The sequence below is a fragment of the Mesoplodon mirus genome, assembly GCF_964341445.2.
Source record: "Mesoplodon mirus genome assembly, chromosome: 5".
NCBI classification, from domain to species: Eukaryota; Metazoa; Chordata; class Mammalia; order Artiodactyla; family Ziphiidae; genus Mesoplodon; species Mesoplodon mirus.
Genome location: NC_138980.1, coordinates 86,495,832 through 86,521,478, shown reverse-complemented (window position 1 = coordinate 86,521,478; position 25,647 = coordinate 86,495,832). Strand labels below are relative to the sequence as shown.

Sequence of the window (25,647 nt, the reverse complement as noted above, 5' to 3'; positions counted from 1 at the left end):
GCAACAAAATGGATGGACCTTTAGGGCATTATGCTAAGTGAAGTAGGTCGGACAAAGAAATGGTATCACTTAAATGTGGAATCCGGAAAAAAAAAAAAAAAAGCTTATAGACAGACAAGCTCTAAGATAAAGAAAACAGACTGGTGTTTACCAGAGGCAGGGGTGGAGGTGAGGGTGGGAGTGAAATGGGTGAAGAGGGTCAAAAGGGCCGTTTTTAAACAAGTAAGTCATGGGAATGTAATATACAGCATGGTGACTATAGTTGGTAATACTGTATTGTATATTTTAAAGTTGCTAAGGGAGTAAATCTTAAAACTTCTCATCACAAGAAAAAAATTTGTTCTAATTATGTAAGATGACAGATTTTAACTAGACTTATTGTAGTGATCATTTTGCAATGTATACAAATACCAAATCATTATGTTGTACACCTGAAAATAATGTTAGACAGTGAATATACTTTTTCTAATTAAACTTTAACTTTAAAAATATGGGCAATTAATCACACACTTAAATCACATTGGCTGAATTCAAGTTTAGTCCCTAAAGAATACTTATTTATGAAATAAATTCAACCTAAATTACTTGATTATTATTTTCTTTTGTTACTTATTTCAAACTATAAGTTCATGTGCAAGATGGCAACTTGAGGTACGTATCCTCTATTATAGGTCTACACCTAATTATCTACAAACACTAATAGAAACAATACTGAACCAGTCAGGCACATCAATTTCCTTCCATTCCCTTTTATTAATAAGTATTTCTAACCCAGCTCAACAACTAATCACATTTCAAATTACTGACTTGAAAAAATGTATTAGAGGCACATTTTAAAAACAAATACTGTACGAAATCTTGCTTTTCACTGAATCAATGAATTTTGTTTGTTTGTTTTTTGGCTATTTGGATTACTTTCTTCTTCTGGGTAAGTTTAGTATGTAACTCTCATTCTTTAGACAAAAACCCACAGACTTAAAATGTATAAAAAGTTAACTCGTTATTGTCAGCTGAAGACACCAAAACTAGCACCATGAGAACAACTGTACTAAATTTTAATGCTGTTCATTAATAGTTCCATTTTCCTGAGTTTGCGTTTGTTCTTTGGCATTGGCTTAGGATATAATCCATTTTTCAGAAGGTGTTCCTTGCTGAGGCGAATTTGAGCACCATGCTGAAGCTGGAAAGAGCATAAAGCTTGAAGAGGGCGAAGCAAAGTCTGTTAAGATAAAAAAAAAAAAAGATACTAAAAAAAAGTGTGACAAATCATGATATTCTATCTAAATTTTTTCTTTAGAAACAGGGATTATTATTTTATTATTAGCTTTTAACTATGAGAAGCAATAGGCACTCAAATATAGGATAACTTCTAAATAAATAATTTATTTAAATTCATACCTTACATACCACTAAGGAATTCCAGTAAGACACAAATACTAATTTTCCATACAGGTGATAAAGTCCAAATTTAGTTTTATACTTTAATATATTCAAACACTACAAAAATTGTTGCCATTATAATAACTCATCTGTAACAGCAGAATAAAAGAGACATTTAGGTACAAATTAGTTAATTCATTTTCAATCACAGACTAACACAAGCTTCCCGCTACTTGCTAACAAATGGATGATGGCAGCAATGGGTAAGTTTACTAATTCTCTCACACTACTCCATGGCCCACATACAAGTTAGATAACCAGGTGTGGGTGCATTTGAAATAACTGTAACTGTATACATACCTGTCTAAACGCAAATACCTACAGGGCCAGACATACAAGTTAGATAACCAGGTGTGGGTGCATTTGAAATAACCGTAACTGTATACATACCTGTCTAAACGCAAATACCTATAGGGCCAGACATATAACATAAACATGTGACCTAGGTGGAACTATAAGGTAACAGAGAATGGTGGAGGTTGTCAAACAACTGCGCATATGTCCTTCTTAAAGTTATTCAAATTCAAAAATCAGGAAAAAAAAACAAAAAAAACATTAAGCCAGTGTTTTAAACATATTTGAATCAGAGTCTTTCCCTGGGCCTGAGATCCCTGATCTAACACTTTTAAATAACAAACTTGATGGTGCAGATTGTTTAAAAAGAAAATAAAAGAAACAAAGATAGATTTAACTACAAAAATTTCACAGTGTCTATGTGAAAATGTATTCCCCCACAGATACAACAAAAGTGGCAGCAAAAGGCTTAACAGCTTTAATTTACAATGAACTCTTACAAATATGTGGCAGTCACTGGTAGTTGCTTCTCCATATCCATTCTTTTCTTCCTTATTAAAAAAAAATCTAAAATTTTATTCAAGGTGGCAATGTGTCCAGCTAGTAATATTACATTGACTAATGACAGTTTATCCAACAAGATGTAAGTGGAAGGCCTTGGGTTGGGACAGACCTAGCAGGCATAGGCTTTTGCCTTTTCTTCTTGCCTGGAACATGATTGCTACATGTGGGATGACCACTATGTGACTACAGGACAATAAACATGAAGATTAAAGCCAAATACATACAGTGATGGACAGAAAGATAGAAGAAATCTGGGTCTCTAATGTCCTCTTCAGCTGCATCCCCAGCCCTAGACCACTAACTTCAGCATTTCTTATTACAGAAGAAAAATAAACTCATATATGGCTCAACCACTGCAGTAAGGGCTCTGTTACATGCAACTAAATGTAACTCCTAACTGAGACACACCAGTAAGAAAAAGACAAACATCTTGGAAAAGCTCTGCCTGACATTAATTATTGTAGAGAGTCTCTTAGGTACGTTCTCATAATTTCTTTTCGTATCTTCAATTCTTCAAACAAGAGAAGAAATATAGAAATGACTATATATTACTTTACAGAGTCAACGTAAGGAAGTGATTGAATCCTGAAACATCATACCTAGGAAACATACCTTGGACCATATACAGACTGAGACAATTGCTATTTTATGACATTTATTAGATTCTTCATAGACAGAAGAGTATTAATACTCCTATGATTAAGGGCCTCCAACTTTTACTTCCTGAAGATAAGATTCTATCAATTTTCTGAGTAATTAAGACAATGAATTTTGGAGATAGACAGATCTGGGGTAGTCACTAGGGCTGTTCACAAATACATCAGTCCTCTTTCATGATACATGATCAGACTGCATTTTCTAGCCCCCTCTGAAGTTAGGCATGGCCATATGACTTGACTTGGTGAATGAAATGTGAGCACAAATGTGTGTCACCTCTGGGCAGATGCTTTAAAAGTGGTGTATGATTCCCCACCTCTCTTTATTCCTTCCTTCATAAAAGTAGAGTGATGGGTCTAGATGGTGCATCCATCAGCCTGGATCCCTAAGTGACTATAATTAGCAGCGGTTCCCCTGGCAATCCCACTGTACAGACAGTGTGTTATGCCATTCTGATTTTGGGGTTTTAAGTGACTGATGCAATCACTAACTAGCTATGTGTTCCCAGATAAGTTAAATAACCTCTCTTTGCCTCGCTTTCTTCATCTGTAAAGTGAGGAATATTATGTCCACCTTATAAGGTTATTATTATGGTGCACTTACATGATACATTTAAAGTGCTTAGCATATAACTTGATTGATAATAAATGATAATGTTTCTCTCTACATTCATAACATTATATCTGGGGCAATGTGAAGCTATATGAGAAGTTTACTGGTTCAGAAGAACAAGGAAAATCCTCTACTTACAAAATTAGTTTCTAAAAGTTTATTTGGGGGAAAATCAGTGTTCTGTAAATCCTCTGTCTATAGATGCAACGTGACAGTTTCAAAAGACTGTTATTAACAACTACTGGTGATGAGTAGAGCTAAGACATTTAGGTTACAGCACAAAGCTTTGCCACGTCTAGTTATAAAAGTTCATAAGGCTTCCAAGGTATGAGTAACCCTGGTACATATTATAATGGCAAAATGAAAATCACCAACTTTCAGTTCAATTTTTCTGTCAATCTATAGACAAGAATCAGAGGCGAGGAAAGGCAAAAAGATGAACTCTTCTTGAGAGCCCGGTGTCAGGCAATTAACATGCATTATCCCATTCGATTCTCACAACAATATTATGAGGTAACTATTTTTTGTATATTGCAGATAAGAAAACAAACACAAAGAGATTACATGAATTGTCTTCTGGCAAAAACTGCTGATGATAAGTGATAAAGTTTTAACTCAAACTTGCTTCAAAACTCATATCATGCTATTTCCAAGTGACTGAAAACTGCTCAAGAATAAAGGAAGAGAATGAATCAACAGACTAAGAAGGCCATTCTATGCCAAGTTCTTTATTTTGAGGAGCCCTACCTCTACAGAATGAAGCCAGCTGAAAAATTACTATTCTCCCCATCATCTTAAGGTTTTATTAGGATGCCCCTAATAAAAGGTTATTGGGGGGAAAAGGCATGTTATAGCTTTCCTCCCCAGGAAGGAAAGAAAACATCTATTTCAGAGCAGATGTTCAGAAGAATGTACAAATTTTTTTATTGTAGCTAGATTTAAACAAGCTGGACTTGGTCTTCCCCCAGTAAGAAAGCTAATTGTTTGCCAGATGTAATAAGCAACTTGGGATGTTTCATATGCTTTTTTTCTGCTCATGTTCCTGCGACCATCTTATCAGCACCTCCCAAATCACATGTCTGGTTATCAAACATCCTTCTTCTACTCCTGGTCACTGTAGTATAACCACTCCTGGTGACCAAAGCAAAAAGAATGAGAACTCTAGGACCCCACTTTTGCTTTGGGATTTTATGTCCAACTTGATCCATAGAAAAAAATAAAAGCTCCAAAAGCTGAAGAGATGATAGATCCTGATACCCTTCTGTCTCTTAAACTTTGCCTGTTGTTAGATATTATACTAAAGACATAAGAGGCCTTTCTCACCTTCTGAGATGGCCCACACTCTGTGGAGTGTGTTTCTCTCTAAATAGATCCACTTCTTACCTATCACTTTGTCTCTCACTGAATTCTTTCTGTGATGAGACATCAAGAACCTGAGCTTCATTAAGTCCTGAAACCAGGCGTGTGATCTCAGTTGGAAGACAGTGGGTTTTGGCTGGGTTTGAGTCCCAGCCCTTTAGGCTGAGTATGATGCCTGGAGCAACACCCTGTTACCTCACCACCACCAATCAGAAGAAACTGCACACAGTGGAAGATAAAAGACTCTGACCCCCTCCCCAAATGATTAACTGCGATTAACTTCCCCTTTTTCCCTTTAAAAACTTTCATGGTCAAGCAGAATCTTGGGAGTTGGTTCTTGGATACGAGTCCATCTTCTCCCCAGGTTGCTGGCCTCCAGAATAAAGCAATCTTTCCTCTCCAACAAAGAAAAAAAAAAAAAAAGAAATCAATTGCCACCCACTGTTCCCTCCTCCTAGGAATGGAATTCAGCATCACGGTGATGGTGGTGATAAAAGCAAGCATTTATTGAGCACCTACTATAGGCCAGGCATTGTGCTAAGCGTAGACATAGCATTATTACTGCACTTTATCCTCACCAACACCACTATGAGGGAAGTATGAATATAATCACCATTTTACAGAGGAGGAAACTGAGGTCAGGTAACTAGTCTAAGGTCACACAACCAGGCAGTAGATGGTGCCAGCATCTGAACCCAGGTAGTCTGGGCTCAGAGAGAGGGTGAGTTAGATGCCCAGCAGACCAGGCATGGAGAGTGGGAGCCACAGGGACCATAAAAAAAAAAAAAAAAAAAAAAAAAAGACATAAGATAGGTTTCCTGCTGTGACAGTACATTAATTAATACCAGAATAATATATCTTATAAAACTGGAAAGGGGGGAGCAGTAGCAGCATTTGTAGTAGTAGGAGTAGTACAAACCCTATGCCAAACCCTAGCCCTATTATACTGTAACTACTACTACTAAAACACCACCGTTACCAACATTAAAGCTTCTGTTTAGGAAAGCAGTAAAGATCCAATTCCAATTCTGGGAATAATAAATATAAATCCATAGAAGATTATTTTTATAAACCACAAGAAGAAGAGGAAAGAAATTTTAAATTTATAGCCAAAGACCATTATATTTTTCCCTCAAGATTTAAACTTTTAATGAGGCCTACGTCTGATGTTGGCTGATCCTAGGATTTTACATCAACAAAAAGGAAAATACAGAGACTGTACAGAAAGCAAGCTTAAACAACAGCCCTGGGTTCCACCTTTCCTTTAAGACGCCTAAAAATAATGTTGTTTTCTGCTGAAGAACATACACAGATGATGGTTAATAAACAAAACAGAGACACAAGTATAGGGGTATATTAAGTGTTACATTGATGGAAGGTACATGGGAGTAGGTGATAAAGTCAGAGGGGAGAAAAAAAAGTCTGAGAACACTCCCTGGTCATTTGGAGGAAGGATTTAGGATCCCTCACACATTTTTTCCCTCAAAAGAGAGAAAGAGAAATTGCCTAGACCCCAAACTAAGTCTAGTCACACAGATACACACAAAAATAGCCTACTCATGAAAGCCTACTTCTTTCAAAAGAAGAAAGTCTCCAACTCTGACACATACCATGGCTTAGGGTAGGGGAGAGGAAAAGGGCAATTCAATGCTTCTTCTGGCATTCTTTAACTCCCCTTGCTCTGGAGGTCTTTTGTTCTTTTTCTTGGTAACTAATCCACTTATCCAGTTACTCTGACCTAAGCTTTTATCTATTATTGGAATTTCCCTCATGGCTCAGGCACACTTTTATAATAGAAACCATGATGTATAATGAGAGAGACAGAAAGAAGGGAGGAAAGAGAATACTTTGTGCGTGTGCCTGTGTGTGTGTGTGCGCGTGTGTGTGTGTGTGTTAGAGGAGGGAGTTATAAAACTCCATTTAGTTTGCTATTTTTTTCTTTTGTTGTAGGTATAAAGTTTTTTTACATGTTCTAAAAGGTTGAGATGTTGGTGAGCTCACTGAAACATTATTATTTACTAATGATTATGAATTATATATGAAATTATCAGGCTTTCATAGAAATTAAATAAAATGTTGATTGCAGGTTATAAGTTTTCATATTCTGTAGGCTTTTTTCTCAAAAATAATTATATCTTTTTATACCCTAAGCAAGGTTAATAAGATAAACAGGAAGTTGGTATATCTCCTCGAATAAAAGCACCAATGGAAAAAATCTTGCTGTAAAATGTTCTTTTAAACAAAAAGAAAAAAGTCTAGTACAAGAGAACACAAAATACTAAAACAGAAATACAGACTACTGAAAGACATATCTAACCAAAAAAACTATATTTAATATTATGCTACTTAAAAACGATTTAGCATATTACAAATGCTGTTTGCACAGCTTAGAATGAATATTTAAATAATGCAATCTGGAACGTTAAACTAACAGAAAAACACCAGAGGGGAAAGGAAGGTTATAAAAGTGCACAAATTTCTATCACAGATATAGTCTACTTGTCACTTAAGTTACAAATTTAACAAGTTATGCATTTTTAAATTTTCTAGACAAAAATCTAACCAAACTCCTACTTTCAAAAACTATATAACTTTCCAAAGACATACCTCTTGTATGTAATTATTTTTCTCCAAGATAGAAAGAGCAACAGCTGCACACTCCAGTGTAGAAAGGCACCTATTAGTTGGTTGCGCCCGAATTACATACTGACTAGAAATGCTGGTTTTTAATTGCACCTGAAATCAAAAACAGAATAGAATGTAATTTTTCTTTTAAGTTTAAAGCTATAAGGTCTGTATTTTATTTTATTTTATTTATTTATTTTTTGCGGTGCGCGGGCCTCTCACTGATGTGGCCTCTCCCACTGCGGAGCACAGGCTCTGGATGCACAGGATCAGCGGCCATGGCTCACGGGCCCAGCCGCTCCGCGGCATGTGGGATCCTCCCGGACCAGGGCATGAACCCGTGGTCCCCTGCATCGGCAGGTGGACTCTCAACCACTGCGCCACCAGGGAAGTCCCTAAGGTCTGTATTTTAAATACTAATTGCTCTAATTTCCTTCCAAAATTGCCAGTTTATAAATATTAAATGTATCAATATCTTCTATACATAATATCCTTTTATTATTGTTTTGTTAAATAGAAGCAAGAGGATAGTTACACATCTGACAAAGAAAACGTATTCAAAATATGTACAAATTCCTACAAATCAAAAATAAAAAGACTAATAACCTCCCCCCAGTGGGCAAAAGAGTGAATAGACACCTCACAAAAGGAGATATACAAGTAGCAAATAGGTACCTGTAAAAGGGCTCAACATGATTTAATGTAAATTAAAATCACAATGAGGGGCTTCCCTGGTGGCGCAGTGGTTGAGAACCTACCTGCCAATGCAGGGAACATGGGTTTGAGCCCTGGTCCGGGAAGATCCCACAGCCGCGGAGCAACTAAGCCCGTGCGCCACAACTACTGAGCCTGCGCTCTAGAGCCCATGAGCCACAGCTACTGAAGCCCGTGCACCTAGAGCCCATGCTCTGCAACAAGAGAAGCCACCGCAATGAGAAGCCCTCGCACCGCAATGAAGAGTAGCCCCCGCTCACCGCAACTAGAGAAAGCCCATGTGCAGCAATGAAGACCCAATACAGCCAAAAATAAATAAAAAAAAATAAAATAAAATAAAATCACAAGGAGATAACATTTCACACTCATTAGAACAGTTAAAATCGAAAAGACTAACACCACCAAATGAGGATAGAGCAAATGAAACTCTCATACATTGAAGTGGGAGTGAAAATGGTTTAATCACTTCGGAGAACTGACAATTGGGATTTTTTATTTTCTGGTTTATTCTTCCATTATTTCTTAAACTGATAAGCATATGTCTGTGTGGGTGTAAATCTATATAAACACACAGAGATACACACACATACACACACACACACACACACATATATATATCCTCTTTTTAGATAAAAGTAGCATACTACAGATACTTTTCTCCATCGAGATAATATTTTAGCTGAGATAGAGTCAGACATGAGAAAGGCAATAGAAAACGGAATGTCAGCATTTTGGCCCTTTGATTGCTACTTTAATTAAATGAAACTCAAGTAATCTTACACTCATAAAGCCCACACTCTGATCAAAATCACATTTAAGGATATGTGATGGGAAATATGGTTTTTCCACTCTGATCGCTTTTTGTTCAAAAAATTATCCTCTACAACTTGTTTCCTTTCCTTCCTCAAAAAGAGATGAGGGGGAAAGGGGGAGGGAGAGAGAGAGGGAAGCAAAGTGGACACCATAAAAGATTCACTATAGAATGTATTGCCCTATATATGATTTTGGAATATATTCTTTAAAGCATATTTGACAATTATATTTTAGATATCATATTAAAATTACTCTGCATTTCTACCAATGGACAAGATGAAAAATAGATGCAGGGAGAGAAAGAGATGGAAGAAAATGGTTGAGAAACATGTATAATGATAAAAGAAAGCCTATGTTTAAATAACTGTAAGAATAATTCATGATGTTGATTAATTGTAATTACTAAAAGCTTTGATATTTCATCAGGTCAACTAGTAGAACAGAGTACAGACAAATACTACTTTCAATACTTAATTCCAAGTCATCACTGGAGGAATTTATAACAAGCATCTGATTAAAACAAACCTTTGGAAAACATGCAAAATTCACAGTGGATTTTGTTTATTGGAATTAATTTGATTTTTAAAAGAAATTTGTTATTTTGGGAGGGTGTATTATTTCTTACTGTGGCTCACATGGCTGTATGAAAACAGAATTTGAAATATATCCTTTGTTAAAAGACTTCAGAATATCCTTCACAAATCATCTCTCTGGGAGTTATCTAGTAACTGGATATATTAAAAGAGTATATATAACTAAGATCTGTCATATTATTAGGATACATGTTATTAAAGCATGCTAATGTGATCTCACGGCACCTCCTTTTATGCTTATGGGCTATATCACACACTTAATTCAGTGAGTAAATGAGCAAGACTAAAAAGAAACCCTGTTGATCCATCTTCTTGAGAAGTCACAAGCATCATAATAATTTTTCAGAAACTGCCTCATCTTCATGAATAAATGTTCAAGAAAATCCAAGGCAAAATTAACTATTATAAGAAATGAAAAAAATTAACATATGATGAAAGTATGGTATGTAGAAAGAGGAACTATTGAAAGACCAATATTATTATATCAGTTGACAATAATTAATCACTTAATTTCAGTCATTTAGTTTCTCAGTTCCTGCTCACTGGATAAAAATCAGATAGCTGGACCTGATGGTATTAAAACCTATTTTTTAGTGATCAATCCCAAGATCATATAATGTATATGTAATTTTAATGCTACATTAATTATATATCATTATTAATATATTATGTATAATTATTATATACAACCTTCATTTCCAATTTTTGGAAGCCATGCTGATGCAAAGAATGCTTCAATAATTTTGATCTTCTTGGAAGTTGGTTCTCCATGGGTAGAAGTTGTCTGAGTGCTCTTAATGTGACTTCTTTAGGAACAGGAGTATCATTGGTTGGTTTAGAATTCTACTGGTATAGGTTGTAAGCCTATAATATAACTCCTATTTTAGAAACAGCCAACTCATCCAAATTTTACTTCTAGACTGAGCTTCAGATCTTTTCCACTGATTTTCTGGATTGGCTAAAATTTGAATTCCTTAAAATTCTTTTGTGGTTAATGCCTTCTTTTCTTTTCTTCCATTAAATATTAAATATATATTTAATATATAAGAATACCAGATAACAGTTTGACAGCTATGATCACCATTCAAATGCCTTTTAAAAGGGTTTTTTCAAATGTCTCCTTCCTAGATAGACCTTTAGCTATTTTTGTGATTTGTGTCATTAGAAGTGTGGAAGTCATAGCATGTTCAGTGGTTTAGTAATGACCTTTAGGACTCAAAAAAATATCCAAAGGATTAACATGCCATGGCTTATGTTTGCATAACATATGTCTTCAAAATAACTTACTATAATATAGTCAATTCTTTTGTCAAGAAAAATAAACTAAAAAAGACCTCAAAATTAAAATTTTAATCACCTTCACACATCCCCCCAACAAATGCTGTATTTTTATAATTTGATGGTGATTACGTGTTATCTGTTCTCAGGCTCTTTTAAGACAAGTTTCATTATTACATAAAACTGTTGTGCTCCTCACTTAATTATTAAGAGTCACAAGACATTCTAATCAGTTGATCAGCTTCCTTAAAGGTTTCTAGGAAAATCAATCTATTTTGCAGGCTTTCTGAAACAACCCTAGTCTAGAACAAGCTAAAATAAACCTCTTTTTACTAACATTCTGAATTCCTTACCAGTGGAAGACACACATAAAAACCCTCCTTTCTGAAGCACCCTTTTTCCTATGCTCTTTCACAAACAAGAATCAGTATCTGAGCTTATGAGCTGCCCTTTGAAGGAGAGGTACTAAATCTTTTCTTCTAGCCCCAATCCCTCAATCCACTTCATTCCTTTCATTTCCTCGGTTTAGTTCAACACTATTATCTAATAGCGATAAGAGTCCAGCTTTGGCATCAGACAGTTGCCAGTTTGAACAGAGACTTAACCACTTATATGCAAAGCATCATGCACTTGGACACTAAGTGCTATTCTAGAAAATATACATATATTGTCTCATTTAATTCTTGCAAAGACCCTATGAAGTAAGTACTATTATCTCCATTTTACAGATGAGGAAACCAAAGTACAGAGAGGTGAAGTAACTAATCCAAGGTTCCAAAATCAATCATGGTAAAGCAGATAAATAAATTTATAGTCTTCTTTGAGAGCTTGAGCTCTTCATAACTAGGCTAATAATTAAATGGATGAATTCTTAGGCAAATCCCAACATACAAAACAAATAAAACAAAGCTATTCTGCTGGAAAGCAAGGCTGAGGGACTCCTGAATAATTTTAGGGTTCTCATGAACACAGTGTAAAAAAAAAATGATATAGGGAGAGGAGTCTTCTCAAGAATGAAAGTTTCTCACAAATATCAATATGTATGTCTTGCTCCCATCTTCCCATACTATGAAGCCTGTAAAGTTTTTACAGAAAGTTAAGATTCCAGGATTAATGTTGAAACCCAGAAAATTTGATAAAAATAAGGTTAAAGGGGGCATTAGTTATAGATAAAATGATAATATCGTGCTACTTCCAAAACACATTATTGTTTAAATTTTTTTTTCTGAGTTGACCTGAGAAACTTCATTTCATAACAGTTTCTATGGTAAAGCACAATTCCAAAATTACCAAAGAACTTGTGGAACACATTGGGTTTAAAATTTAGTACTTTCGGGCCTCCCTGGTGGCGCACTGGTTGAGAGTCCGCCTGCCGATGCAGGGGATGCGGGTTCGTGCCCCGGTCTGGGAGGATCCCATATGCCGCGGAGCGGCTGGGCCCGTGAGCCATGGCCGCTGGGCCTGCGCGTCCGGAGCCTGTGCTCCGCAACGAGAGAGGCCACAACAGTGAGAGGCCCGCATACCGCAAAAAGAAAAAAAAAAAAAAAAAAAAAATTTAGTACTTTCTTACACATTAAAATGATAATTAAAGTTACACATTGCTTTTCCAACACACAAAAACTTTGATGTTAAAAATGCAAACATACAATTCAGAAGCCTAAAAATTAAGCACTTACAAATTTCAAATTTAAGCAAGTCTAAATAATGATACAAAATTGAAATTCTGTTGAGTGACATATTTAATCAAATATCTTGACTAGTGTTTTTTCCTACTAATAAAAATATTTAATCTACCACTGTTTTTCACATAACTACAAGTAGTGCATATCTGAAGTCACTGAGAACTATGGGTATGGAAATATCTAGAGAAGGAAAGTAAAAACACAGATTCATGAGATCACAGAATTGGAAGTTATCTTTATAAGTCAAATATTAATCTCCATGTTCTCAGGCATAATTATTCTTTTAAAAAGTTTAGAATGACAGAACTAAAGTTTAAAGTAATATTGAAATATAATAATTTCTCAAATAAAAAAAAGTTTTATGAGTTTTTAAGCTTCCTCTTAAAAAAAAAAAAAAGAATAGAGGCATGAAAACAAAAATTCCTTAAGATTATTGGCTACCATCCCTGGTGGCAGTGGTTAAGAATCTGCCTGCTGGGAGATCAGCTCGGTGCTTTGTGACCACCTAGAGGGGTGGGATAGGGAGGGTAGGAGGGAGGGAGACACAAGAGGGAAGAGATATGGGAACATATGTATATGTATAACTGATTCACTTTGTTATAAAGGAGAAACTAACACACCACTGTAAAGCAATTATACTCCAATAAAAAAAAAAAGAAGAAGAAAAAAAAAAGAATCTGCCTGCCAATGCAGAGGACACGGGTTCGAGCCCTGGTCCGGGAAGATCCCACATGCCGCAGAGCAACTAAGTCCGTGTGTCACAACTACTGAGCCTGTGCCCTGGAGCCCGCGAACCACAACTACTGAGTCCACGTGCCACAACTACTGAAGCCCGCGCACCTAGAGCCCACGCTGCACAACAAGAGAAGTCACTGCAATGAGAAGCCTGCACACCGCAACAAAGAGTAGCCCCCACTCGCTGCAACTAGAGAAAGACCGCACGCAGCAACGAAGACCCAACACAGCCAAAAAAAATTAAAAAAAAAAACATTATTGGCTACAATAACTTCAGGGTGATTTCAGTAAATTAACAAAACATTACACCAGTAAACAAGCCAGAAAGAAGAGTGTGACTATAGATTACACGTCTTGGCATTACTTTCTGCTGCTATTTTTCTCAGCAATACTTAATGGAGATGAGTCTCTGTTGAATAATGCTATAGAAACTAACTTTTGTGATATCTCCTGAAATTGAAATTGTCCAAACTAAGTATGTCTACATGTACGCATTTATTCATACTGGGCTTACATCAATTTATATCCTTTATTAGGAAACTTAGAACAGAAACTGATTTAGGATATTAGAAATTGATTTACTAGTCTTACCTAAGTAATAACCAATTTTATAATGTCTTGCTAGTGAAACAGTTTCTCACCAAAGATAAATTTCATTTAACAATGATCATTTCTACTCATTTCAAAAGCTGTCATGGCTTCATAAACAGCTATTGGAAAATAAATCATAAATTAGCCTAGGTGTGAAATAAAGCACACATTATACAATTACTTCATAAGTTCATTTTGTCACATAAAACTTTTATTTTAAAATTTACTGAGTTAAATTGTACACTATTAACAACACTTTTCTATAACCTTGAATTAAAATAATGTGCATGAATTGGGAGACAGAAAAGCACAGCAACTAAAAGCATAAGAAAGGAAATTAGACTTATTTAAATTTAACTCTACATAATAGTAGTATGACCTCAAACAAGATTTAAACTCTCAGAGCCTAAAACATTAACAACCTTAAAGAATGACTGTGCTTTAAGATGCTAATATATGTGAAGTGCTCAGCAATGCCTGCCATACAGTAAGCAGGCAATACAGGCAAAGATGTTGATGAGGGTGGTACTGATGCTACTGATGTTAACCAGGATAGTGCTAGTGATGATTTACAATGCTTTCTTCACAATCTAATGAATAAGTGTGAAGCAACTCAGCTTTACCCCAATAAAGCCAGATGAGTAGCCTGACCAAGAGTGTGGGATAAGATAAAACTTAGAGCCAGAAGAATGTCAAATTTTACAGGATGGAAGAAGAAAAGCTATTGAACAGGTAGAGAAAAAGCAGTCTTAGAAGCAGGAGAAAGAACCAGAAAAGAGTTTCACTGAATAACAGAGAACAAGTTACATTGCCAGATAAATAAAATATTCCTAACAGTAAGAATCCTAAAAAAGGCAGAAATATTTTCATTAAAGATATAATTTATATACAAGGAAAATATTCATATTGTACTCTTTTGCCCTTTTAAGTACATGATCTAAGCATCATTAAAATGTGCAATAATCCCCAAAGTACTGAATCTTATATATAAATCTTTGATATTTCTTTAAAACATTCCCAAACAACACTATGTAACAGAAGAGACAGACCAAGAATTTATGATTTTTGAAAATACTTTTAAAATGAAATTTTTTCATTTCTTGAATGACCTTGCATGACTCTTTTATCTGCCTAATATTTTCAATATATTTTCTCATCTTCTTCTACCTCTGCACATGTGTAACTTATCTGTAATGTTTAATTGATTTTATGACAGTAAAACTGGCAGACGGACATAAAAAAGAATTGGCTAACAATAGGTTGCTATGTTCCTTTGAAGAATAAAGAGTACAGAATACTTAAATGATAAGAAATTATGAGTTGCAGAATATCACAATTTTTTTTATTGAAGTATAATTAACTTACAATGTTAAATAGTTTCAGGTGTACAACATAGTGATTTGATATTTTTATACCTTTTTTTACCTTTGATCATTTTACACCAAAATGATCACCAGGATAAAGATAGTTAACATCTGTCACCATATAAAGTTATTACAATATTATTGACAATATTTCCTATGTTGTACATTATATCTCCATAACTTTGTTATTTCATAGCTGGAAGTTTGTACCTCTTAATCTTCTTCACTTATTTTGCCAATCCCTTTACCCACCTCCCCTCTGGCAATCACCAGTTAGTTCTCTGTATCTATGAGTCTGTTTCTATTTTATTATGTTTGTTTTGTTTTTTAGATTCACACAGGGGAATTCCCTGGCGGTCCAGTGGTTAGGACTCAGCACTTTCACTGCTATGGCCCGGGTTCAATCCCTGCTTGGGGAACTGAGATCCCGCAAGCCACACAGAGTGACCAAAAATAAAAATTATTAAGTGATATCATACAGTATTGGTCTTTCTCTGTCTTATTTCACTTAGCATAATACCCTCTAGGTCCATCCATTTTGTCACAAATGGCAAGATTTTGTTCTTTTTATGGTTAAGTAATATTCCATTGTGTATATATACCACATATTCTTTATCCATTCATCTTTTCACAGACAATTAGGTTGTTTCCATATCTTGGCTATTGTAAATAATGTTACAATGAACACTGGTATGCATATATCTTTTTAAATTAGTGCTTTTGTTGTTTTCAGTTAAATACCCAGAAGTGAAATTGCTGAACCATATGGCAGTTCCATTTTTTAATTTTTTGTTTTCCACAGCATCCATACCAATGTACATTCCTATCAACATTGTACCAGGGTTCCCTTTTCTCCACATGCTTGCCAACACTTTTTATTACTTGTCTTCTTGACAATAACCACTCTGAAAGGTGTGAGGTAATTATTTCATTTTGGTTTGGATTGCATTTCCCTGATGACTAGAGAAGTTGAACATCTTTTCATGTGCCTGTTAGCTATTTGTATGTCTTCTTTGAAAAAATATCTATTCATGTCCTCTACTCATTTTTAAATTAAATTGTTTGGGTTTTTTGATATTGAGATGTATGAGTTTTTTTTTAACATATTTTGTGTATTAACCCCTTATTGAACTTGTCATTTGAAAATGTCTTCTCCCATTCAGTAAGGGGCCTTTTCATTCAGTTGATAGTTACCTTCACTATGTAAAAGATTTTCAGTTTGATGTAGTCCCACTTGTTTACTTTTGCTTTTGTTGCTCTTGCTTAAGGAGACAGATCCAAAAAAATATTGTTGAGACCTATGTCAAAGAGCATACTGCCTATGCTTTCATTTAGGAGTTTTATGGTTTCAGATCCTACATTTAGACTTTAATCCACTTGACTTTATTTTTTATGTATGGTGTAAGACAGTGGCTTAAGTTTCGTTCTTTTGCACATAGCTGTCCAGTTTTACCAACATCACTTACTGAAGAGTTTGTCTTTACCCCCATTGTATATTTTTGCTCCCTCTGTCATAGATTAATTGACCATATAAGTGTGGGTTTATTTCTGGTTTGTCTATTCTGTTTCTTTAATCTATGTGTCTGTTTTTGTGCCAGCACGATACTATTTTGATTACTACAGCTTTTTAGTACAGTTTGTATTCAGAGTGCATGATGCCTCCACGTCTGTTAATTATTTTCTTAGACTATTTAATAGAGCTAGTGAAATCCAAAAAGTGAATTGGCGTTTCTTAAATAAATCCATTCAAACACAGTTTGGACAACATAAAGTACCCTGCATAATAGCCATTAATGATATAATATATTCCCCTCAGAAATATAACATAATTCTGTCAACTTTGTAGTATGAACAATATGTGCATAAATGTCAGATACTGAATTTGACAAGTGAATTAGTTTTTAGTGACACAAATAAGGCTGAAAAATTACCACCCAAAAAAAGGGATGAAAGACTGATAACTGCAATGAAGAGTAAAAATAATATGGGAAAAGAATACAAGGTAAAGAATTCTTTAAAAATTACAGGAATTTTTTTCTATTCAGTAGGAAAAGATTCTGATTTGAAATTAAAACTTAATTTCCCCAAAGCTTATCATTCACTTTTCAAGTGATTTAAATGCAAATTCTATTAGATGGTTAATCAAAACACTGGCATGGGCTCTTCGGTGGGGCTAATGGTGGACTCTGGGAGGGCTCATGCCAAGGAGTACTTCGCAGAACTTCTGCTGCCAGTGTCCTAGTCCTCACGGTGAGCCACAGCCACCCCCCACCTCCACAAGAGACCTTCAAACACTAGCAGCCGAGTGGCTGACAGGGTCTTGGTGCTCTGCACACGTGTCAGGCCTGAGCCTCTGAGGTGGGAGAGCTGAGTTCGGGACATTGGTCAACCAGAGCCCTCTGGGGCCGACATAACATCAAATGGCAAAAGCTCTCCCAGATATCTCCATCTCAATGCTAAGACCAGCTCCACTCAACAACCAGCAAGCTACAGTGCTGGACACCCTATGCAAACAACTAGCAAGAGAGGAACACAACCCCACCCATTAGCAGAGAGGCTGCCTAAAATCACAATAAGGCCACAGACACCCCAAAACACACCACCAGACGTGGACCTGCCCACCAGAAAGACAAGATCCAGCCTCATCCACCAGAACACAGGCACCACTCCTCTCCACCAGGAAGCCCAAACAACCCACTGAACCAACCTTACACATTGGAGGCAGACACCAAAAACAACGGGAACTACAAACCTGCAGTCTGCGTAAAGGAGACCCAAACATAGTAAGTTAAGCAGAGTGAGAAGACAGGGAAACACACAGCAGATGAAAGAGCAAGGTAAAAATGCACCAGACCAAACAAATGAAGAGGAAAAAGGCAGTCTACCTGAAAAATAATTCAGAGTAATGACAGTAAACATGATCCAAAATCTTCGAAATACAATGGAGAAACGCTTAACAAGGATCTAGAAGAACTAAAGAGAAAAAAAACAATGATGAACAACACAATAAGTGAAATTTAAAATTCTCTAGAAGGAATCAATAGCAGAATAACTAAGGCAGAAGAATGGATAAGTGACCTGGAAGATAAAATAGTGGAAATAACTACTGCAGAGCAGAATAAAGAAAAAAGGATGAAAAGAATTGAGGACAGTCTCAGAGACCTCTGGGACAACATTAAATGCACCAATATTCGAACTATAAAGGTCCCAGAAGAAGAAGAGAAAGAAAAAGGGACTGAGAAAATATGTGAGGAGATTATAGTTGAAAACTTCCCTAATATGGGAAGAGAAATAGTCAATCAAGTCCAAGAAGCACAGAGAGTCCCATATAGGATAAATCCAAGGAGAAACACGCCAAAACACATAATAATCAAACTATCAAAAATTAAATGCATAGAAAAAATATTAAAAGCAGCATGGGAAAAACAACAAATAACATACAAGGGAATCTCCATAAGGTTAACACTGAACTTTAGCAGAAACTCTGCAAGCCAGAAGGGAGTGGCAGGACATATTTACAGTTATGAAAGGGAAAACCTACAACCAAGATTACTCTACCCAGCAAGGATCTCATTCAGATTCGACAAAGAAATTAAAACCTTTACAGACATGCAAAAGCTAAGAGATTTCAGCACCACCAAACCACCTTTACAACAAATGCTAAAGGAACTTCTCTAGGCAGGAAACACAAGAGAAGGAAAAGACCTACAACAATAAACCCAAAACAATTAAGAAAATGGTAACAGGAACATATATATTGATAACTACCTTAAATGTAAATGGATTAAACACTACAACCAAAAGACACAGACTGGCTGAATGGATACAAAAACAAGACCCGTATATATGCTGTCCACAAGAGACCCACTTCAGACCTAGGGACACATACAGACTGAAAGTGAGGGGATGGAAAAAGATATTCCATGCAAATGGAAATCAGAAGAAAGCTGGAGTAGCAATTCTCATATCAAACAAAACAGACTTTAAAATAAAGACTATTACAAGAGACAAAGAAGGACACTATATAATGATCAAGGGATCAATCTAAGAGGAAGATATAACAATTGTAAATATTTATTCACCCAACACAGGAGCACCTCAATACATAAGGGAAATGCTAACAGCCATAAAAGGGGAAATCAACAGTAACACAATCATAGTACGGGACTTTAACACCCCACTTTCATCCAATGGGCAGATCATCAAAACTGAAAATAAATAAGGAAACACAAGCTTTAAAAGATACATTAAACAAGATGGACTTAATTGATATTTATAGGACATGCCATCCAAAAACAACAAAATACACTTTCTTCTCAAGTGCTCATGGAACATTCTCCAGGACAGATCATATCATGGGTCACAAATCAAGCCTTGGTAAATTTAAGAAAATTGAAACTGTATCATTTCTTTTCCAACCACATACTATGAGACTAGATATCAATTACAGGAAAAAATGGATAAACAATACAAGCACATGGAGGCTAAATAATACACTTCTAAATAGTCAAGAGAACACTGAAGAAATCAAAGAGGAAATAAGAAAGTACCTAGAAACAAATGACAAGGAAAACATGATGACTCAAAACCTATGGGATGCAGCAAAAGCAGATCTAAGAGGGAAGTTTATAGAAATACAATCCTACCTCAAGAAACAAGAAACCTGTCAAATAAACAACGCTTACACCTAAAGCAATTAGAGAAAGAACAAAAAAAAAAAAAACCAAAGTTAGCAGAAGGAAAGAAATCATAAAGATCAGATTAGAAATAAATGAAAAAGAAATAAAGGAAATGATTGCTTATTGAAGCAAAGATCAATAAAACTAAAAGCTGATTCTTTGAGAAGATAAACAAAATTGATAAATCATTAGCAGGACTCATCAAGAAAAACAGGGAGAAGACTCAAATCAATAGAATTAGAAATGAAAAAGGAGAAGTAACAACTGACACTGCAGAAATAGAAAGGATCATGAGAGATTATTAGAAGCAACTATACGCCAATAAAATGGACAACCTAAAAGAAATGGACAAAGTCTTAGAAAAGCACAACCTTCCAAGACTGAACCAAGAATAGAAAATATAAACAGACCAATCACAAGCAGAGAAATTGAAACTGTGATTAAAAATCTTCCAACAAACAAAAGCCCAGGAACACATGGCTTCATAGGAGAATTCTATCAAACATTCAGAGAAGAGGTAACACCCATCCTTCTCAAACTCTTCCAAAGCATAGCAGAGGGAGGAACACTCCCAAACTCATTCTATGAGCCCACCGTCACCCTGATACCAAAACCAAAGATGCCACAAGAAAGAAAACTACAGGCCAATATCACTGATGAACATAGATGCAAAAATCCTCCACAAAATACTAGCAAACAGAATCCAACAGCACATGAAAAGGATCATACACCATGATAAAGTGGGGTTTATCCCAGGAATGCAAGGACTCCTCATTATATGCAAATCAATCAATGTGATACACCCTATTAACAAACTGAAGGATAAAAACCATATGATAATCTCAATAAATGCAGAAAAAGCTTTTGAGAAAATTCAACACCCATTTATGATAAAAAAAACCCTCCCGAAAGTAGGCACAGAGGGAACTTACTTCAATATAATAAAGGCCATATATGGAAAACCCACAGTCAACATCGTCCTCAATGGTGAAAAACTGAAACCATTTTCACTAAGATCAGGAACAAGACAAGGTTGCCACCACTAGTATTCAACATAGTTTTGGAAGTGTTAGCCACAGCAGTCAGAGACAAAGAAGAAATAAAAGGAATCCAAATCGGAAAAGAAGTAAAGCTGTCACTGTTTGCAGATGACATGCTACTATATAGAGAGAATCCTAAAGATGCTACCAGAAAACTACTAGAGCTAATCAATGAATTTGCTAAAGTAGGAGGATGCAAAATTAATGCACAGAAATCTCTGGCATTCTTATACACTAGTGATGAAAAATCTGAAAGTGAAATTAAGAAAACACTCCCATTTACCACTGCAACAAAAAGAATAAAATATCTAGGAATAAATCTACCTAAGGAGACAAAAGACCTGTATGCAGGAAATTATAAGACACTGATGAAAGAAATTAAAAATGATACAAATAGATGGAGAGATATACCATGTTCTTGGATTGGAAGAATCAACACTGTGAAAATGACTATACTACACAAACCATTCTACAGATTCAATGCAATCCCTATCAAACTACCAATAGCATTTTTCACAGAACTAGAACAAAAAATTTCACAATTTGTATGGAAACACAAAAGACCCCAAAGCACCAAAGCAATCTTGAGAAAGAAAAATGGAACTGGAGGAATCAGGATCCCTGACTTCAGACTATACTACAAAGTAATCAAGACAGTATGGTACTAGCACAAAAACAGAAATATAGATCAATGGAACAGGATAGAAAGCCCGGAGGTAAATCTACGCACATATGGTCACCTTATCTTTGACAAAGGAGGCAGCATATACAACGGAGAAGAGACAGCCCCTTCAATAAGTGGTGCTGGGGAAACTAGACAGCTACATGTAAAGAATGAAATTAGAACACTCCGTAACACCATACAGAAAAATAAACTCAAAATGGATTAAAGACCTAAATGTAAGGCCAGACACTATCAAACTCTTAGAGGAAGACATAGGCAGAACGCTCTATGACATAAATCACAGCAAGATCCTTTTTGAACCACCTTCTAGAGATATGGAAATAAAACCAGAAGTAAACAAATGGGACCTAATGAAACTTAAAACCTTTTGCACAGCAAAGGAAACCATAAACAAGACGAAAAGACAATCCTCAGAATGGGAGAAAATATTTGCAGATGAAGCAACTGACACAGGATTAATCTCCAAAATATACAAGCAGCTCATGCAGCTCATATCAAAAAAAACAAAAAACCCAATCCAAAAATGGGCAGAAGACCTAAATAGACATTTCTCCAAAGAAGATATACAGATTGCCAACAAACACATGAAAGAATGCTCAACATCACTAATCCTTAGAGAAATTCACATCAATACTACAGTGAGGTATCACTTCACATCGGTCAGAATGGCCATCATCAAAAAATCTACAAACAATAAATGCTGTAGAGGGTGTGGAGAAAAGGGAACCCTCTTGCACTGTTGGTGGGAATGTAAATTGATACAGCCACTATGGAGAACAGTATGGAGGTTCCTTAAAAAACTAAAAGTAGGGGCTTCCCTGGTGGCACAGTGGTTGAGAGTCCGCCTGCCGATGCAGGGGACACGGTTTCATGCCCCGGTCCGGGAGGATCCCACATGCCACGGAGCGGGTGGGCCTGTGAGCCATACCGCTGAGCCTGCACGTCCGGAGCCTGTGCTCCGCAACGGAGAGGCCACAACAGTGAGAGGCCCGCGTACCACAAAAAAAAAAAAAAAAAAAAAAAAAAAACTAAAAATAGAACTACTATATGACCCAGCAATCCCACTACTGGGCATATACCCTGAGAAAACCATAATTCAATAAGAGTCACGTACCACAGTGTTCACTGCAGCTCTATTTACAATAGCCAGGACATGGAAGCAATCTAAGTGTCCATCAACAGATGAATCGATAAAGAAGATGTTGCACATATATACAATAGAATATTACTCAGCCATAAAATGAAATGAAATTGAGTTATTTGTAGTGAGGTGGATGGACCCAGAGACTGTCATACAGAGTGAAGTAAGTCAGAAAGAGAAAAACAAATACCATATGCTAACACATATATATGGAATCTAAAAAAAAAAGAAAAAGGTTCTGAAGAACCTAGAGGCAGGACAGGAATAAAGAGGCAGATGTAGTGAATGGACTTGAGGACACGGGGAGGGGAAAGGGTAATTGGGATGAAGTGAGAGAGTGGCATGGACATATATACACTACCAAATGTAAAACAAATATCTAGCAGGAAGCAGCCACATGGCATAGGGAGTACAGCTCAGTGCTTTGTGTCCACCTAGAGGGGTGCGATAGGGAAGGTGGGAGCGAAACGCAAGAGGGAGGAGAAATGGGGATATATGTATATGTATAGCTGATTCCCTTGTTATACAGCAGAAACTAACACACCATTGTAAAGCAATTATACTCCAATAAAGATGTTTAAAAAAAAATTCAATACCTCTGTACATTTTTAAAAGTTTAAAAAATAAATAAATAAAAGACAAATCATCATCATAAATAAATAAATAAACAGATAAAGCATTGGCATGTTAATTCCACACTTCTTTATGGAAAGCATTAATTACAATAAAAGTATCACTATGATGATATACAATATTTAACAAATTGTGGTTTACTGTTACGTTGCTTTTCACCATCTGTTTAATGAAAGGTTCTGTACTTTAACTTATTATTATTTTATTAAGATTCCCATAAATTCCTTAATCCATATAAAAGCTATTTGCATATATTTAATTTATTGGCAATATCCAGAGCCTAACTCCATCTATCTGTATTAATTAGTTCTTTTTCTACTAGACAAGGTTATCAGTCTAAGCCAGAGACACAAACACATAAGTTTTGTAACCATTAGCATGACTTTTATTTTTTAATAACATTCTTTCCAACAACAGTACTCAATTCCAAGTCAATATCTTTACTAGACTGAATCTCTGCAAATGCCTATCTGGACATCTTGCTTCCACTTCAATCTTCTTATAAATCCTTCTATATGTATCAGCCAAGTGAACTTCTAAAAAACAAACTGATCACATTATTACTCAAATTAAAATCCTTAGCTTGCCACTAGGCAAAATACTTACCATGGTCTATAAACTATCCATTTCATGAAGAACACTCTTTCTCCACCTCCCTCACTACATAGCCAGGCTAAGTATAAAAAAGTACTTACCTTTTGCCTGGCTAACTATTACTATCCTTCAGTTCTCAAATGTTAAAGAGGTCTTCATGAATTCCCAACTTCAATCAAATTGCCATTTTAAAGCACCCCCTATATGCCATTCACAGAATTTAATTTGTAATTATATACTGACCTAAGTGACTTTTTCCACAGAAAGTAAGCTCCATTAAGGCATGGATTATTTTACTTACAACTTACTGTATTCTAGTGTCAATAACAGTGCCCCATAGTGGCTGGTATTCAATAAATACTGGTTGAATGAATGAACGCTGATGATAATCATTAGAAAAGAAAAAAACTATAGCTATGAATTCAAACCCAGCAGTTAAATACTTAAATTTATGGTTTTTTGGTAACTTTACTGGGCAAGGAGACATGGAAATGAGAGGGGGAGAAAGGATTTGTATAAAGACATTAGGGTTCTCTGTCTGAATTTAAACTTATGAAGTTGAGGAAATTCCCTGGGCGGTCCAGTGGTTAGGATTTGGTGCTTTCACTGCCAGGGCCTGCGTTTGACCCCTGGTCGAGGAACTAAAAACTCGCAAGCTGCGTAGCATAGGCCAAAAAAATAAATAAGTAAAATAAACTTACAAAGTTGATAAGCAACTGCTTTAGTCAATTATTAAATTTCATAGAGAAAAGTTGGAAATGGGAAACAAATATTATTAGTCATAATTTATCTCTTTTGAGGGACTTCAGTAAGTTGTGTTTTATTTTTTTGTTTTTTGTTTTTTAGGTAAGACGTGGATTTACTTAGAAATACACATTCCATAGACAGAATGCAGACTGTCTCAAAAGGCAAGAGTGGCCCCAGGGCATGGGGTCATCTCGGAAAGTGAGAGCGGCCAAGGGAGAAACACCCTCCATAGACAGAGTTCAGGCCATCTCAGAAGGTGAGAGGCCTAGTAAGTTTATTAAGCAGGGAGAGCCCACTGACGTCACACAAATCCTTTAAGAAGTAGAAATTTAGCCAGTTGTTCATATTACAGGAAAAGAAATGCAATTCCTTTTAAGCTGAGAAATTTGTAAAAAAAAAAAAAAATTGGACTTTGTGAAGCAAATATGAACTGTTTAATGAAAAAATATGTATATATGTATATATATAAGGTGCATATCAAATCCTCTTCTAGGAATTTTAAAGGGATTACCTTCTTCTATTCTATGCAATTCTAACATTGTTTTCTATAATGCAAAATCTGAAAACCTTACATCTAAATATTTTCAGCAATTTCTTTTGAGATCCTGGAAAAATTCAACCAGAGCAAAACTCAGCATGTTATTGAAATCTACATCAAGAACATAAATAAGTTATTTTTTCCAAACACTCTGCTTTAATTCAAAGTGACATTTTTAGAGCACCTATTTGGAGAAAAAATTCTAAAGGGAATAAATGTCATGCAATTTTTTAAATTATAAAATCATATAAGGAAAGTAAGTCATAAAA

General features: G+C 35.7%; 1 protein-coding gene across 1 annotated transcript in view; it reads right to left on the bottom strand.

The window, feature by feature from the left end:
• Positions 1 to 500: 500 nt before the first annotated feature.
• DTWD2 (DTW domain containing 2) overlaps positions 501 to 25,647 on the bottom strand; it is a 93,870-nt gene continuing 68,723 nt past the window's right edge. The window contains exons 5-6 of the mRNA XM_082621214.1: positions 7,534 to 7,662; positions 501 to 1,219 (exon numbers count right to left, since the gene is read on the bottom strand). Coding sequence (XP_082477340.1) covers positions 1,049 to 1,219; positions 7,534 to 7,662 — 300 coding nt within the window. The 3' untranslated portion in view covers positions 501 to 1,048. The remainder of the gene's footprint in view (positions 1,220 to 7,533; positions 7,663 to 25,647) is intronic.